The sequence below is a fragment of the Rattus norvegicus genome, chromosome 2, assembly GCF_021556685.1.
Source record: "Rattus norvegicus strain SHRSP/BbbUtx chromosome 2, alternate assembly SHRSP_T2T, whole genome shotgun sequence".
NCBI classification, from domain to species: Eukaryota; Metazoa; Chordata; class Mammalia; order Rodentia; family Muridae; genus Rattus; species Rattus norvegicus.
The window spans coordinates 103,984,753-103,998,761 of NC_141535.1; the positions used below are offsets into that span (position 1 = coordinate 103,984,753).

At 39.5% G+C, this 14,009-nt stretch overlaps 1 protein-coding gene across 3 annotated transcripts in view; it reads right to left on the reverse strand.

Annotated features, from left to right (window-relative positions):
• Positions 1-7,935: 7,935 nt before the first annotated feature.
• The window catches only part of Cpb1 (carboxypeptidase B1), a 57,801-nt gene continuing 51,727 nt past the window's right edge, over positions 7,936-14,009 (reverse strand). For all 3 annotated transcript variants that reach the window (XM_087615958.1, XM_087615961.1, NM_012533.2), the window contains 2 exon segments: positions 10,366-10,450; positions 7,936-8,256 (listed from right to left, as the gene is read on the reverse strand). In XM_087615958.1, the coding sequence (XP_087472084.1) occupies positions 8,069-8,256; positions 10,366-10,450 (273 nt within the window). In that variant the 3' untranslated portion in view covers positions 7,936-8,068.

Below are 14,009 nucleotides of genomic sequence, written 5' to 3' on the forward strand. Positions count from 1 at the left end.
CATCTTTTGGGTATATGCCCAAGAGAGGTATAGCTGGATCCTCAGGCAGTTCAATGTCCAATTTTCTGAGGAACCTCCAGACTGATTTCCAGAATGGTTTTACCAGTCTGCAATCCCACCAACAATGGAGGAGTGTTCCTCTTTCTCCACATCCTCGCCAGCATCTGCTGTCACCTGAGTTTTTGATCTTAGCCAATCGCACTGGTGTGAGGTGAAATCTCAGGGTTGTTTTGATTTGCATTTCCCTTATGACTAAAGATGTTGAACATTTCTTTAGGTGTTTCTCAGCCATTCGGCATTCCTCAGCTGTGAATTCTTTGTTTAGCTCTGAACCCCATTTTTTAATAGGGTTATTTGTTTCCCTGCGGTCTAACTTCTTGAGTTCTTTGTATATTTTGGATATAAGGCCTCTATCTGTTGTAGGATTGGTAAAGATCTTTTCCCAATCTGTTGGTTGCCGTTTTGTCCTAACCACAGTGTCCTTTGCCTTACAGAAGCTTTGCAGTTTTATGAGATCCCATTTGTCGATTCTTGATCTTAGAGCATGAGCCATTGGTGTTTTGTTCAGGAAATTTTTTCCAGTGCCCATGTGTTCCAGATGCTTCCCTAGTTTTTCTTCTATTAGTTTGAGTGTGTCTGGTTTGATGTGGAGGTCCTTGATCCACTTGGACTTAAGCTTTGTACAGGGTGATAAGCATGGATCGATCTGCATTCTTCTACATGTTGCCCTCCAGTTGAACCAGCACCATTTGCTGAAAATGCTATCTTTTTTCCATTGGATGGTTTTGGCTCCTTTGTCAAAGATCAAGTGACCATAGGTGTGTGGGTTCATTTCTGGGTCTTCAATTCTATTCCATTGGTCTATCTGTCTGTCTCTGTACCAATACCATGCAGTTTTTATCACTATTGCTCTGTAATACTGCTTGAGTTCAGGGATAGTGATTCCCCCTGAAGTTCTTTTATTGTTGAGGATAGCTTTAGCTATCCTGGGTTTTTTGTTATTCCAGATGAATTTGACAAATTGTTCTGTCTAACTCTTTGAAGAATTGGATTGGTATTTTGATGGGGATTGCATTGAATCTGTAGATTGCTTTTGGTAAAATGGCCATTTTTACTATATTAATCCTGCCAATCCATGAGCATGGGAGATCTTTCCATCTTCTGAGGTCTTCTTCAATTTCTTTCCTCAGTGTCTTGAAGTTCTTATTGTACAGATCTTTTACTTGCTTGGTTAAAGTCACACCGAGGTACTTTATATTATTTGGGTCTATTATGAAGGGTGTCGTTTCCCTAATTTCTTTCTCGGCTTGTTTCTCTTTTGTATAGAGGAAGGCTACTGATTTATTTGAGTTAATTTTATACCCAGCCACTTTGCTGAAGTTGTTTATCAGCTTTAGTAGTTCTCTGGTGGAACTTTTGGGATCACTTAAATATACTATCATGTCATCTGCAAATAGTGATATTTTGACCTCTTCTTTTCCGATCTGTATCCCTTTGATCTCCTTTTATTGTCTGATTGCTCTGGCTAGAACTTCAAGAACTATATTGAATAAGTAGGGAGAGAGTGGGCAGCCTTGTCTAGTACCTGATTTTAGTGGGATTGCTTCAAGTTTCTCTCCATTTAGTTTAATGTTAGCAACTGGTTTGCTGTATATGGCTTTTACTATGTTTAGGTATGGGCCTTGAATTCCTATTCTTTCCAGGACTTTTATCATGAAGGGGTGTTGAATTTTGTCAAATGCTTTCTCAGCATCTAATGAAATGATCATGTGGTTCTGTTCTTTCAGTTTGTTTATATGATGGATCACGTTGATGGTTTTCCGTATATTAAACCATCCCTGCATGCCTGGGATGAAGCCTACTTGATCATGGTGGATGATTGTTTTGATGTGCTCTTGAATTCGGTTTGCCAGAATTTTATTGAGTATTTTTGCGTCGATATTCATAAGGGAAATTGGTCTGAAGTTCTCTTTCTTTGTTGTGTCTTTGTGTGGTTTAGGTATAAGAGTAATTGTGGCTTTGTAGAAGGAATTCGGTAGGGCTCCATCTGTTTCAATTTTGTGGAATAGTTTGGATAATATTGGTATGAGGTCTTCTATGAAGGTTTGATAGAATTCTGCACTAAACCCGTCTGGACCTGGGCTCTTTTTGGTTGGGAGACCTTTAATGACTGCTTCTATTTCCTTAGGAGTTATGGGGTTGTTTAACTGGTTTATCTGTTCCTGATTTAACTTCGATACCTGGTATCTGTCTAGGAAATTGTCCATTTCCTGAAGATTTTCAAATTTTGTTGAATATAGGTTTTTATAGTAAGATCTGATGATTTTTTGAATTTCCTCCGAATCTGTAGTTATGTCTCCCTTTTCATTTCTGATTTTGTTAATTTGGACACACTCTCTGTGTCCTCTCGTTAGTCTGGCTAAGGGTTTATCTATCTTGTTGATTTTCTCAAAGAACCAACTTTTGGTTCTGTTGATTCTTTCTATGGCCCTTTTTGTTTCTACTTGGTTGATTTCAGCTCTGAGTTTGATTATTTCCTGCCTTCTACTCCTCCTGGGTGTATTTGCTTCTTTTTGTTCTAGAGCTTTTAGGTGTGCTGTCAAGCTGCTGACATATGCTCTTTCCTGTTTCTTTCTGCAGGCACTCAGCGCTATGAGTTTTCCTCTTAGCACAGCTTTCATTGTGTCCCATAAGTTTGAGTATGTTGTATCTTCATTTTCATTAAATTCTAAAAAGTTTTTAATTTCTTTCTTTATTTCTTCCTTGACCAGGTTATCATTGAGTAGAGCATTGTTCAATTTCCACGTATATGTGGGCATTCTTCCCTTATTGTTATTGAAGACCAGTTTTAGGCCGTGGTGGTCCGATAGCACGCATGGGATTATTTCTATCTTTCTGTACCTGTTGAGGCCCATTTTTTGACCAATTATATGGTCAATTTTGGAGAAAGTACCATGAGGAGCTGAGAAGAAGGTATATCCTTTTGCTTTAGGATAGAATGTTCTATAAATATCCGTTAAGTCCATTTGGCTCATGACTTCTCTTAGTCTGTCGACATCACTGTTTAATTTCTGTTTCCATGATCTGTCCATTGATGAGAGTGGGGTGTTGAAATCTCCCACTATTATTGTGTGAGGTGCAATGTGTGTTTTGAGCTTTAGTAAGGTTTCTTTTACGTATGTAGGTGCCCTTGTATTTGGGGCATAGATATTTAGGATTGAGAGTTCATCTTGGTTGATTTTTCCTTTGATGAATATGAAGTGTCCTTCCTTATCTTTTTTGATGACTTTTAGTTGGAAATTGATTTTATTTGATATTAGAATGGCTACTCCAGCTTGCTTCTTCTGACCATTTGCTTGGAAAGTTGTTTTCCAGCCTTTCACTCTGAGGTAGTGTCTGTCTTTGTCTCTGAGGTGTGTTTCCTGTAGGCAGCAGAATGCAGGGTCCTCGTTGCGTATCCAGTTTGTTAATCTATGTCTTTTTATTGGGGAGTTGAGGCCATTGATATTGAGAGATATTAAGGAATAGTGATTATTGCTTCCCGTTATATTCATATTTGGATGTGAGGTTATGTTTGTGTGCTTTCATTCTCTTTGTTTTGTTGCCAAGACGATTAGTTTCTTGCTTCTTCTAGGGTATAGCTTGCCTCCTTATGTTGGGCTTTACCATTTATTATCCTTTGTAGTGCTGGATTTGTAGAAAGATATTGTGTAAATTTGGTTTTGTCATGGAATATCTTGGTTTCTCCATCAATGTTAATTGAGAGTTTTGCTGGATACAGTAACCTGGGCTGGCATTTGTGTTCACTTAGGGTCTGTATAACATCAGTCCAGGATCTTCTGGCCTTCATAGTTTCTGGCGAGAAGTCTGGTGTGATTCTGATAGGTCTCCCTTTATATGTTACTTGACCTTTTTCCCTTACTGCTTTTAATATTCTTTCTTTATTTTGTGCGTTTGGTGTTTTGACAATTATGTGACGGGAGGTGTTTCTTTTCTGGTCCAATCTATTTGGAGTTCTGTAGGCTTCTTGTATGTCTATGGGTATCTCTTTTTTTAGGTTAGGGAAGTTTTCTTCTATGATTTTGTTGAAGATATTTACTGGTCCTTTGAGCTGGTAGTCTTCACTCTCTTCTATACCTATTATCCTTAGGTTTGATCTTCTCATTGAGTCCTGGATTTCCTGTATGTTTTGGACCAGTAGCTTTTTCCGCTTTACATTTTCTTTGACAGTTGAGTCAATGATTTCTATGGAATCTTCTGCTCCTGAGATTCTCTCTTCCATCTCTTGTATTCTGTTGGTGAAGCTTGTATCTACAGCTCCTTGTCTCTTCTTTTGGTTTTCTATATCCAGGGTTGTTTCCATGTGTTCTTTCTTGATTGCTTCTATTTCCATTTTTAATTCCTTCAACTGTTTGATTGTGTTTTCCTGGAATTCTTTCAGGGATTTTTGCGATTCCTCTCTGTAGGCTTTTACTTGTTTATTAATGTTTTCCTGTGCTTCCCTAAGTGTGTTCATGTCTTTCTTGAAGTCCTCCAGCATCATGATCAAATATGATTTTGAAACTAGATCTTGCTTTTCTGGTGTGTTTGGATATTCCATGTTTGTTTTGGTGGGAGAATTGGGCTCCGATGATGGCATGTAGTCTTGGTTTCTGTTGCTTGGGTTCCTGCGCTTGCCTCTCGCCATCAGATTATCTCTAGTGTTACTTTGTTCTGCTATTTCTGACAGTGGCTAGACTGTCCTATAAGCCTGTGTGTCAGGAGTGCTGTAGACCTGTTTTCCTCTCTTTCAGTCAGTTATGGGGACAGAGTGTTCTGCTTTCCGGCGTGTAGTTTCTCCTCTCTACAGGTCTTCAGCTGTTCCTGTGGGCCTGTGTCTTGAGTTCACCAGGCAGCTTTCTTGCAGCAGAAAATTTGGTCTTACCTGTGGTCCCGAGGCTCAGGTTTGCTCGTGGGGTGCTGCCCAGGGGCTCTCTGCAGCAGCAGCAACCAGGAAGACCTGTGCCGCCCCTTCCGGGAGCTTCAGTGCACCAGGGTTCCAGATCGTCTGTGGCTTTTTCCTCTGGCGTCAGAGATGTGTGTGCAGGGAGCAGTCTCTTCTGGTTTCCCAGGCTTGTCTGCCTCTCTGAAGGTTTAGCTCTCCCTCCCACGGGATTTGGGTGCAGAGAACTGTTTATCCGGTCTGTTTCCTTCAGGGTCTGGCGGTGTCTCTGGCAGGTGTCCTGCTGCTCCTGGGCTCTCCCCCACGGGAGCCCAGAGGCCTTATAAGGTTTCCTCTTGGGCCAGGGATGTGGGCAGGGGTGAGCAGTGTTGGTGGTCTCTTCTGCTCTGCAGCCTCAGGAGTGTCCACCTGACCAGGTGGTTGGGTCTCTCTTTCACCGGGTCTGGGAGCAGAGAGCTGCTGCCTGGTTGAGTTCTTAAAATTAAATCAAAGTACTTAGTAAGTGCTGTAAAGAAATTTGTCTTCATTTATCTGAACCAATATGTAAGTGTGTGGTATAGGGAGATGGGGAATGATAGTCTTCTCAAAGGAGACAGCTCGTCAAAATTCCATGAGAGCTCCAAATTAACTTGTTGATTTTTCATGTTATTTTCTAGAAAAATCTATCTTTGATCAGTCCATATAGTTCATTTACAAAAACAGAACTATAAAGCACTGGGTATTAGATAATATGGAGATTACATAAGTGACACCAGAAAATATCCTGCTTTTTTTCTTTTTCTTTTGAAACTGAACCATAAGAGACAAATATATGGCACAATCTATAATGAATGTTTCGAGTGCTTGGAGCTGAACAAAAGGCTCCAAGGTGGTCATGGACTCACCAAGTCCATAACGGAGAAAGAAGAAGCTTTCTTAAGAGCTGAGGGTGGGTGCTCTTGCATGGACAAGAAGAGGTCAGAAGGATGTATTGGTAAGGAATGAATCAGACTCTGGCTTTTTCTGTTTTTCTTGATATATTTTAAATGCACAGAGCTCTTAGCATGCTTGTTTTTACTAGGTAGGAATTTATAGAAAAAAATCTCCCAAGTGCTAAAAGTCTCCAACACTTAGACTCCTGATAATGTTTACATTACTTCCCTATTCCTTACTATTCTTAAATTATCTCTTCAATTCTTAGAGAAGTCCACATGCATTTCTTTACATTTAAAAAAGTATTCAGTTTGGGACTTTGGAGCATTCTTATTTGACTTATATTCATGATTTGCATATGTTGGTTGGCAGATTATACATGAAAAGCATGGAGGAGAGCTAAGGAAGTTAACTAGAATACACACATACACACATATTTGCGAATGTATCTATGCACACAATTAATTAATTCATGGTAATTTACTTTTTGCACTTAAGAATCTCCCTCAATACATGTGTTGAGGATTTATAGACCAATACTGACAGAGAATTTTGCACTTAAGAATCTCCCTCAATACACGTGTTGAGGATTTGTAGACCAATACTGACAGAGAACACTGTTTATAATCGGAAACTTATGAATAGGAAAAAATACTTTGAAGAGCATTGGTAAGCTGTGGTTTCAATGCTGCCATCTTGTGGGAAATCAGGGCATTAGTCAGTTTTTGGCTTGACAGCTTCACTTCAAGTCCCAAATGGCTGTGACTTCAAATGAACTTTATATAAGAACATTGTTATATTTTAATATATATTATGATCATGTTATATTAAATATGATTTCATATTTTTGGCACCACATTTTTTCTACAAGATGCTCCAAAGTTATAAATTAGGTATATATAATTCTGTTTTAAAATATTGAATTGGTGTCATATATTAGCTGACTTTCTTCTAATTCCGTAAAATATCAGTTCATGGGGGCTGGGGATTTAGCTCAGTGGTAGAGCGCTTACCTAGGAAGCGCAAGGCCCTGGGTTCGGTCCCCAGCTCCGAAAAAAAGAACCAAAAAAAAAAAAATATCAGTTCATGTATGATGTGAAAATAATAGAGTGGCTTTTGGTTCTTTTATTGATCCAGTTGGCCCTACTAGCATCTCTTGTCTTACTTCCAGTCTGCTTGCCACAATCTGCTGTTCTAAGAAGATTCTGGTAAAGTCATTCAACACTCCCCAGCTTCCATGGTTTGCTATGGTTCTAAGATCAATGCATTAAGTTGTAAACATGGCATGTTGGCTCTGCCTGAGGTGGCCCTTCTCTCCCTCCCCAAGCCTACCTGTGCCCTCTCCAGTTCTCCCAATTCCTTCTTCACTGACTTTTTCATTATCATTTGAACAACCACAGGAAGTTCTGGATGTCACTTTGTACAGTGTATTGTGACTCATTTACCCATATTATAACAAGTCTCAAAAGCCTTCTCCCCACACTGGAAGTTTACTTCTTACATGTTCTTTTTGAGCAATCTAGAACTCATTTATTTAGTATAAGGCAAATAACTAATTTTCTTTATTAATTTTACTATTTTATTATATATTGTTTCTTTATAACATGTTTGTTCTAGTGCATATTATTTTAGTATTAAATATTTACATATTATTTTATTTATTATTTTTATTGATTACTTATCCAGTTTCTGTTTTATCACACACACACACACACACACACACACACACACACACGCACACACAAAACAGGAAAATGTGCAATCTTTCTCTTTCATTGTTTTGTCTTCAGTCGCTTACTAAAATTTTTGGTATTCTATAGCTATTTCATTATGTCACTTGAATGAGCTGAGATAAAACCTAAGCCAGGATGCCAATTTTTCAACTCTATTATATTTTACCATGTTCACTTTCCACTATATTTTTTCCTATTCATAAGTTTTCCATTATAAACAGGGTTCTCTGTTAGTTCTCTGAAAAACTCCAGAAGGAGAAGTTTCGCCATAACTGATAATACCAATACGTGCACACAGCTGAGTCGCTCATTGTTCCCTCTCCCTCCCAAAGCAGGCCATCTGCTATGTTTTCCAACAATGATATGATTTTATTAAGATATTTTTAGAGGTCCAATTGGTCAACACACCCAAAAAATTAAGAGAAAGAGAAACAAGACATGAGCAGTAAACATTTTGGAATAAGGTGGTCCAGATTCTTCACTAATATAGATGTTCTCGGACATAATTGGCAATGTACTTGACTGCAAGCATTGTCTCCTCACAGGTCTGGCGGATCTGAGACTCAGGAAGGAGAAAGCCAAAGAAGCCTGTATCCCGGAGTTCAAAGGTAAAGGAATATTTGATTCCCTGATCATAAGACCAGTCGTCAGATCCCCCAGCAGCAGGATCTGAAATGAGAAAACAGCAAAAGAAAAACCTTCAAGTCTAGCAAGGAGGGTAAAAGAAATCACCAGCTTCTCTTTCTAACTACGAGTTTTTCACTATGAAACATATTACGAACAGGCTGCCTAGTCAACAGAAAAGCAAAGTATATCAAGAAATCAATTCTATGTCATCCTAGAATTATTTTTGAACAAACGATCCCAGAAAGTATGCTTTTAGTAATGTGAAATTCTCAGTGCACTTAGATGTAGTGGGGAAGTGTGTGGGCATCTCACTAAAGAATGACTTTCTCCCAGGAAAGCAAAGAAAACTGAGTGGTAAGAGGACAGCACCTCAAGCTTGTAGAAACTTAAGCATCATGAAGCTTGACAGTTTGAGGGCAAGGGTGACCATCTTCTTCTTTTTCACTGCTACAGATTGAACTTGGAGCTTTGCTCATGTTAGGCAAGGGCTATCCACTCAGCCACACCACCTTTGGTTCCTAAGTATTCACTTTTTATCTTTGGTGCCTGACGTAGTTATTATTTAGTTAAATCATTCAATTATAATTTTGTTGTCACTAATTTATCTTTTTTGTTCATCTATTTAATCAAGAGCTCAACATCCCCTACTGAGCTGCAAGTCGTGTGCTCATCTTTAGAGGTGCTGGGACAAAGGAAAGACATTTTCCTTGTCCCTTATTGACCTACAGACAGTGGCAACATAAGCCTAATTAAACTTGAGTGCATAAACCCATGGTTTGAAAATAGGTGAACAAGCAAGTCATCTCTGTCAGAACCACCTTAAGAGGACACCTTACAACAAGGCCACAGAAAGCGTTCCTCTTTAACAAACTTCACATGCTTTTGAGCTTTAGCAAATGCAACAGCTAAGGCTGGAGCCTTCTCAATGGCAGTCATCAATAGCCCCTTGGTGACAGGACTGGGTCTTTTGCCTTGTGTCTATTTCCGATCTTTTCAGAACTTGGTCAAGAAGAAATCAGTGGGAGGCAGAAGAAAGTGGAGATAGAAATAGAATATTTGTCCTGCAGAATGTGCCTTTTAAGAGAACTTCAAACTCTGTAGTGACTGCGATGCTGGGGTCCAGCTTGCCTAGCTCTTCCTGCTTTCGCTTTATGAGTGCTGCATATGTGCAGAAGCTGGTGTTAAATCCCTTGGAGCTGGAGCTGCAGATAATTGTGACTCAATCATGTGGATGCTGGGAACCGAACCCAGGCTCTGTGTAAGAGGAGTTTCATTCTTTTATCATATGTGTTCTAGTCCCCTCCTTCCCTTTTTTCCTTCTGACCTACTCCCTACCCTACTCTCCTGGGCTTTTCTCACTTTCCTGAAATGCATAGACACTGGGTCTGGAATATGTGAGTTATGCAAATACCTGTGTATGGAAAGCCAAGATTTGCCTATGAGACAGAGCACATGGCCTTTGTCTTTCTAGTCTAGGTTACCCTATTCCATGGGATATTTTCCAGTTCCACCACTTTTTCTTCAAATTGGGTGATTTTAGTTTTCTTTATGGCTAAGAAAATTCTACTGTATCTGTCTTGCTGTGTGTTTCTTTTACTTGTTTTCTCAGGAAGAGGAATTGGGCTCCTCCGAAGGGTGAGTTATTTCCTCAATTCTTTCCCTACCTATGGTCTTTTTTTCAAGAAATGACTCCCTCCTGTGCTCTCATCCTGCAATGATCCTTTAGTGATACATCCAAGTCATTACCCTAGGAATAAGATCCAAACATAGGACACTTGATTTGGGTATGTTCTTACTTTGTAACCTAATGCTCTATCTCTTAGTACCAAAATCCCTTTGGTCACTTCTTCAAAGACTGCCTTGGTCTGCTTACTCCAGTTTTTCCTCCCTGCATCCTTCTTTTCTTTTTCTTTTAGCACCTACCGAAAGCTTGGCACATAGTAAATCCACAAAGGATGCATACAGTAGCAGAAGTCACTGTCGTTTGGAAAGGCTATTTATTTCTACCTATTGCATAGAAAAATATATACTACCTTTAAAAATTGCTATGAGGCACAAGTGCTTTAAATGACGAGAAAAGAAAGACAGTAGGAAGCATAGTTCCTTTCTAGATATGCGGTTTCTTTGCATAGTTCTGAACCCACAACTCACAGATTGTTGTAGCTCCTGGGCCATATGTGTACTTGGTGCCATGCAGAGTGGCAAGCTCCTTTGCCGCACCTTTCACCAGGGCATTCTGTTGAAGAACCATCAGCAAGTGAACAAACAAAAGCCACAATGCCAAACAAACACATACCCTGCACACTTGTGTCAAAAACCAAAGACCTTTACGGCACATTTGGATTCATATTTTATGCCTTTTCAATGTCTGTTTCAGTTTTTCCACCTGAGTCATATTGATAAGTAAATCTTGTGAAAGAATGTCTTCCCCAATGCCCTCCACAAGCACTCATGCTGAAGTTCTTTCATTTCATTGCTGCAGGGTGTAAGAGCAAAGCAAGCCCCAGGAAGTCCTTACGCTATAAACAGAGGTTATTGATGTCAATGCACAAAAACAAAACATACCTGAAAGGCAAACAAAACAACCATAACTTGACAATGTGGTTGGACAAGAGCCAGTTGAGTCATTACAGGATGGTGAGAATTACGGCTGGAGCATTAGCAGAGGAGCACACATGATTGTATAGACACGTCTTTTGGACAAAATTGCTCTGTGACTCACATCAGCTTTGAAAGGCTGTTATCTTATTGCTATTGTACATTAAAGGAAATTTAGTTTGTGCCTCAGTGTCTGTTGTCCTTGTCGTTAGCTGCTCTCCCATCTGGATAGTTATTTCATTGTGCGCACCATTTTTAAGGTTACCTTGTCATGTAACTTCAATATCTCCCACTTCCTCTCATTGTGAACCTCAAGGTCTGTCTTAACTTTCATCTCACATCCATTCTGAGGTAGAACTTCCTTCCTTTCATTACCGCTGTATTTGGATATTCTTCTTCCCTAATTGGGATGGCCTTCCCTTTCTTCACTTAAACAGAGAATTTTCTTTCCTCTCAGGTTGACTTTTACATTACTTTTCTTTTGCAGCAGCTTCCATTTTTTCAGAGTTCCTTCCCTCTATTGAAGTCAGTTTTTTTTGGACACATATTATTGTATATTAGTTCCCTGTTGGATTTGTGGCTATTCTTTTCTTTTCTTTTTTTTAATTTTGTCTTTTATTCTCTTTCTATTTAGTTCAGGTTGGTCTTGAACTTAAGACCCTCATAGCCCCCAGTCAGGCTCTTGATTGTATCTTCAGCAGATAACTCAGTATAAGTGGTTGACTGAGTCATTTTCTGGGGTTCAGGATCATTTCTGGCCGGGTTTCATAATACTGAACTTTTCAAAAGTTGGACTGCTACCTTCTGAGTAGAGAAGGCCAACTGTATGGAGTGGACAGTTATACTGTGTATTTATGGTTGATGTCTGTCATATTCAGATGCTGACATTAATTACAAAGGAAGAAATTTATGGGCCACTCTCTGATTTCAGAAAAATAAGGCAAATAAACATCAGCCAAAATGTCATGTATAAAATTTCAATTATAGTACTTAATAGTACTTCTTGTAATCTTTTCTTTTGGAAAATTCAAATAATTTTACCAATATTACTCATTTATCATCCCAATATCACCCGTCCACATTCACCACCACAGAATTTTCTAGTGGAATGTAATGCCATGTGGAACAGCCCACTCAATGGAATGTTCCAAATAAGCTGAATGACTGTTGAGAACTGTGGATAGAAGTGTGACTGTAGCATTCACCAGTGCATTTATATATGCCAGAAGATCCAAGGAACAACACAAGAGAAGAGTCCACAACTGAAAACTCAATTGACACTTTGATTGGAGCCTGCCACTTGTGGAAGAGGGGCCAAAAAATGACTAATGTGCTCACACCTTACACTTTACAAAGAGATTTTCTAGGAGCTTGAAACAAAATGCAGAGATACTGAAAGGACATACCCAAGAGCATGCATCCAGGTGTGGTTAGCTTAAGCTATGACACCATCCATCTACCCTTCTTTTCCACTTTTCCTAGTCTTCAAATACTCCAAAAGAAATGTTGTTGGAACTGGTTTACTGATTTTCAGGAATGGAAGGAAGTTAAATATTCATCAGCCTAGATAAAGCTTTGCTGTTTATCAAGGGACAACATGGCCTGTATCAATCCTTACTAGGAATTTCCTACCATATCTTATGGAGGGTCACCTTTGTTTTCTTAACTTAAGAGGACCTATACCAAAAGACAGAGTCTAAAATGTCACACAGAACTCAAAACATGAGAGATAAAAGAAAAGTAGTACACTATTTACGGGGTCCTGGGCTGCTGGGGCCTCATAAGTAGAGGGAACTCTTCTGTTCCAAAGACTCGCATCCCCAGGTAATACAGGATAAAAAAAGTCCCTGCTTCACTGCAGTGCACATGACCCTCACTTCGGTCTCTTGCACATTGCCAGAGTAGGCACAGTGGGTTAACTGAAATTATTACAGCATGAAAAATAGAGTCCCCAACCAAACCCTCATCAAACCTGAGGTATGAAATAATTCTAAGGAATTTAACTTAAAGACCAAAGTTCGTACCCTGTGGTTAAGACATGTGATAATGGGAGCCTCAAATTATCTCTAACAACAGTTTCCTTCCTCCTGTTCTGTGATAAGGCTAACTTATACCAAGGAAACAGTGAGAAATGTTACTTTTATAATTGTGGTGCCTAAGGAGGTCTTAAGCTTCAAGCAGGCATCAAGGAGAAAGAATTCAGAAGTGGGAAACATCAATGTGACTTTAAATAAAAGGAGGATCCTGATTACAGTGACAAAAGAAGTCAGGGAAACAATTGATTTAAGGCAGCTCGGCCTGGTGTTACCCCCATAGCCCAGGAGCAATGTTGGAGAGAGGAATGCTGTCATTGACATGAAGCGACTTGTTCTTCCAGTCAACCTGCAAGTGTATTCCCCTCCCCCCAACATTCAAGGAAAACAGCAAGTGTGAGGCAGTTGTATTTGCAGTCCAGAGAGATTTTCTTTTTATAGAAATGATATTTCTCCCAAATACATTTAAAAAATAAACACCGTATAACATAGGTACAGACAGTGTTTAGCAGCTGAGATTTGCAGAATACTGTATATTATTTTGAGGAGGATATAAGATCTTGTAAAAGTCAAGAGGACTTAGCCAGGAATGTGACTCTGCTCTTATCTTTGTTTAAAGCAGTTTCTCAATATAGGCTCTCCCAGCTTTTCCTGAATCATCCTCTCTCTCTCTCTCTCTCTCTCTCTCTCTCTCTCTCTCTCTCTCTGTTGGAGTGGGAGTAGGTTTCCTGGTATCCTGTATGTTTATCAGCATTCTCTGTACTCTACCACGAGATGTCACTAAACTTCCACAGTATGTCAATCAAAACATCTCATATTTTTGATTGTGAGCCTAGCCTTTAACGGCTGAGCCATCTCTCCAGCCCAAAATATCATCCTGAGAGAGGTAACCCAATCACTAAAATACCAAACATGGTATGCACTCAATGATAAGTGGATATTAGCCCAAAAATTCGGATTACCCAAGATACAATCCACAGACCACATGAACCTCAAGAAGATCGACAAAGTGCAGATGCTTCAGTCCTTAAAAGGGGGAACAAAAATATTCAAAGGAGGAGAGAAAGGTTGGAGCAGAGACTGAAGGAACAGTCATTCAGAAACTGCTCTACCTGGGGATCTAGCCCATATTCATGCAGCCACCAAACTCAGTCAATATTGGGG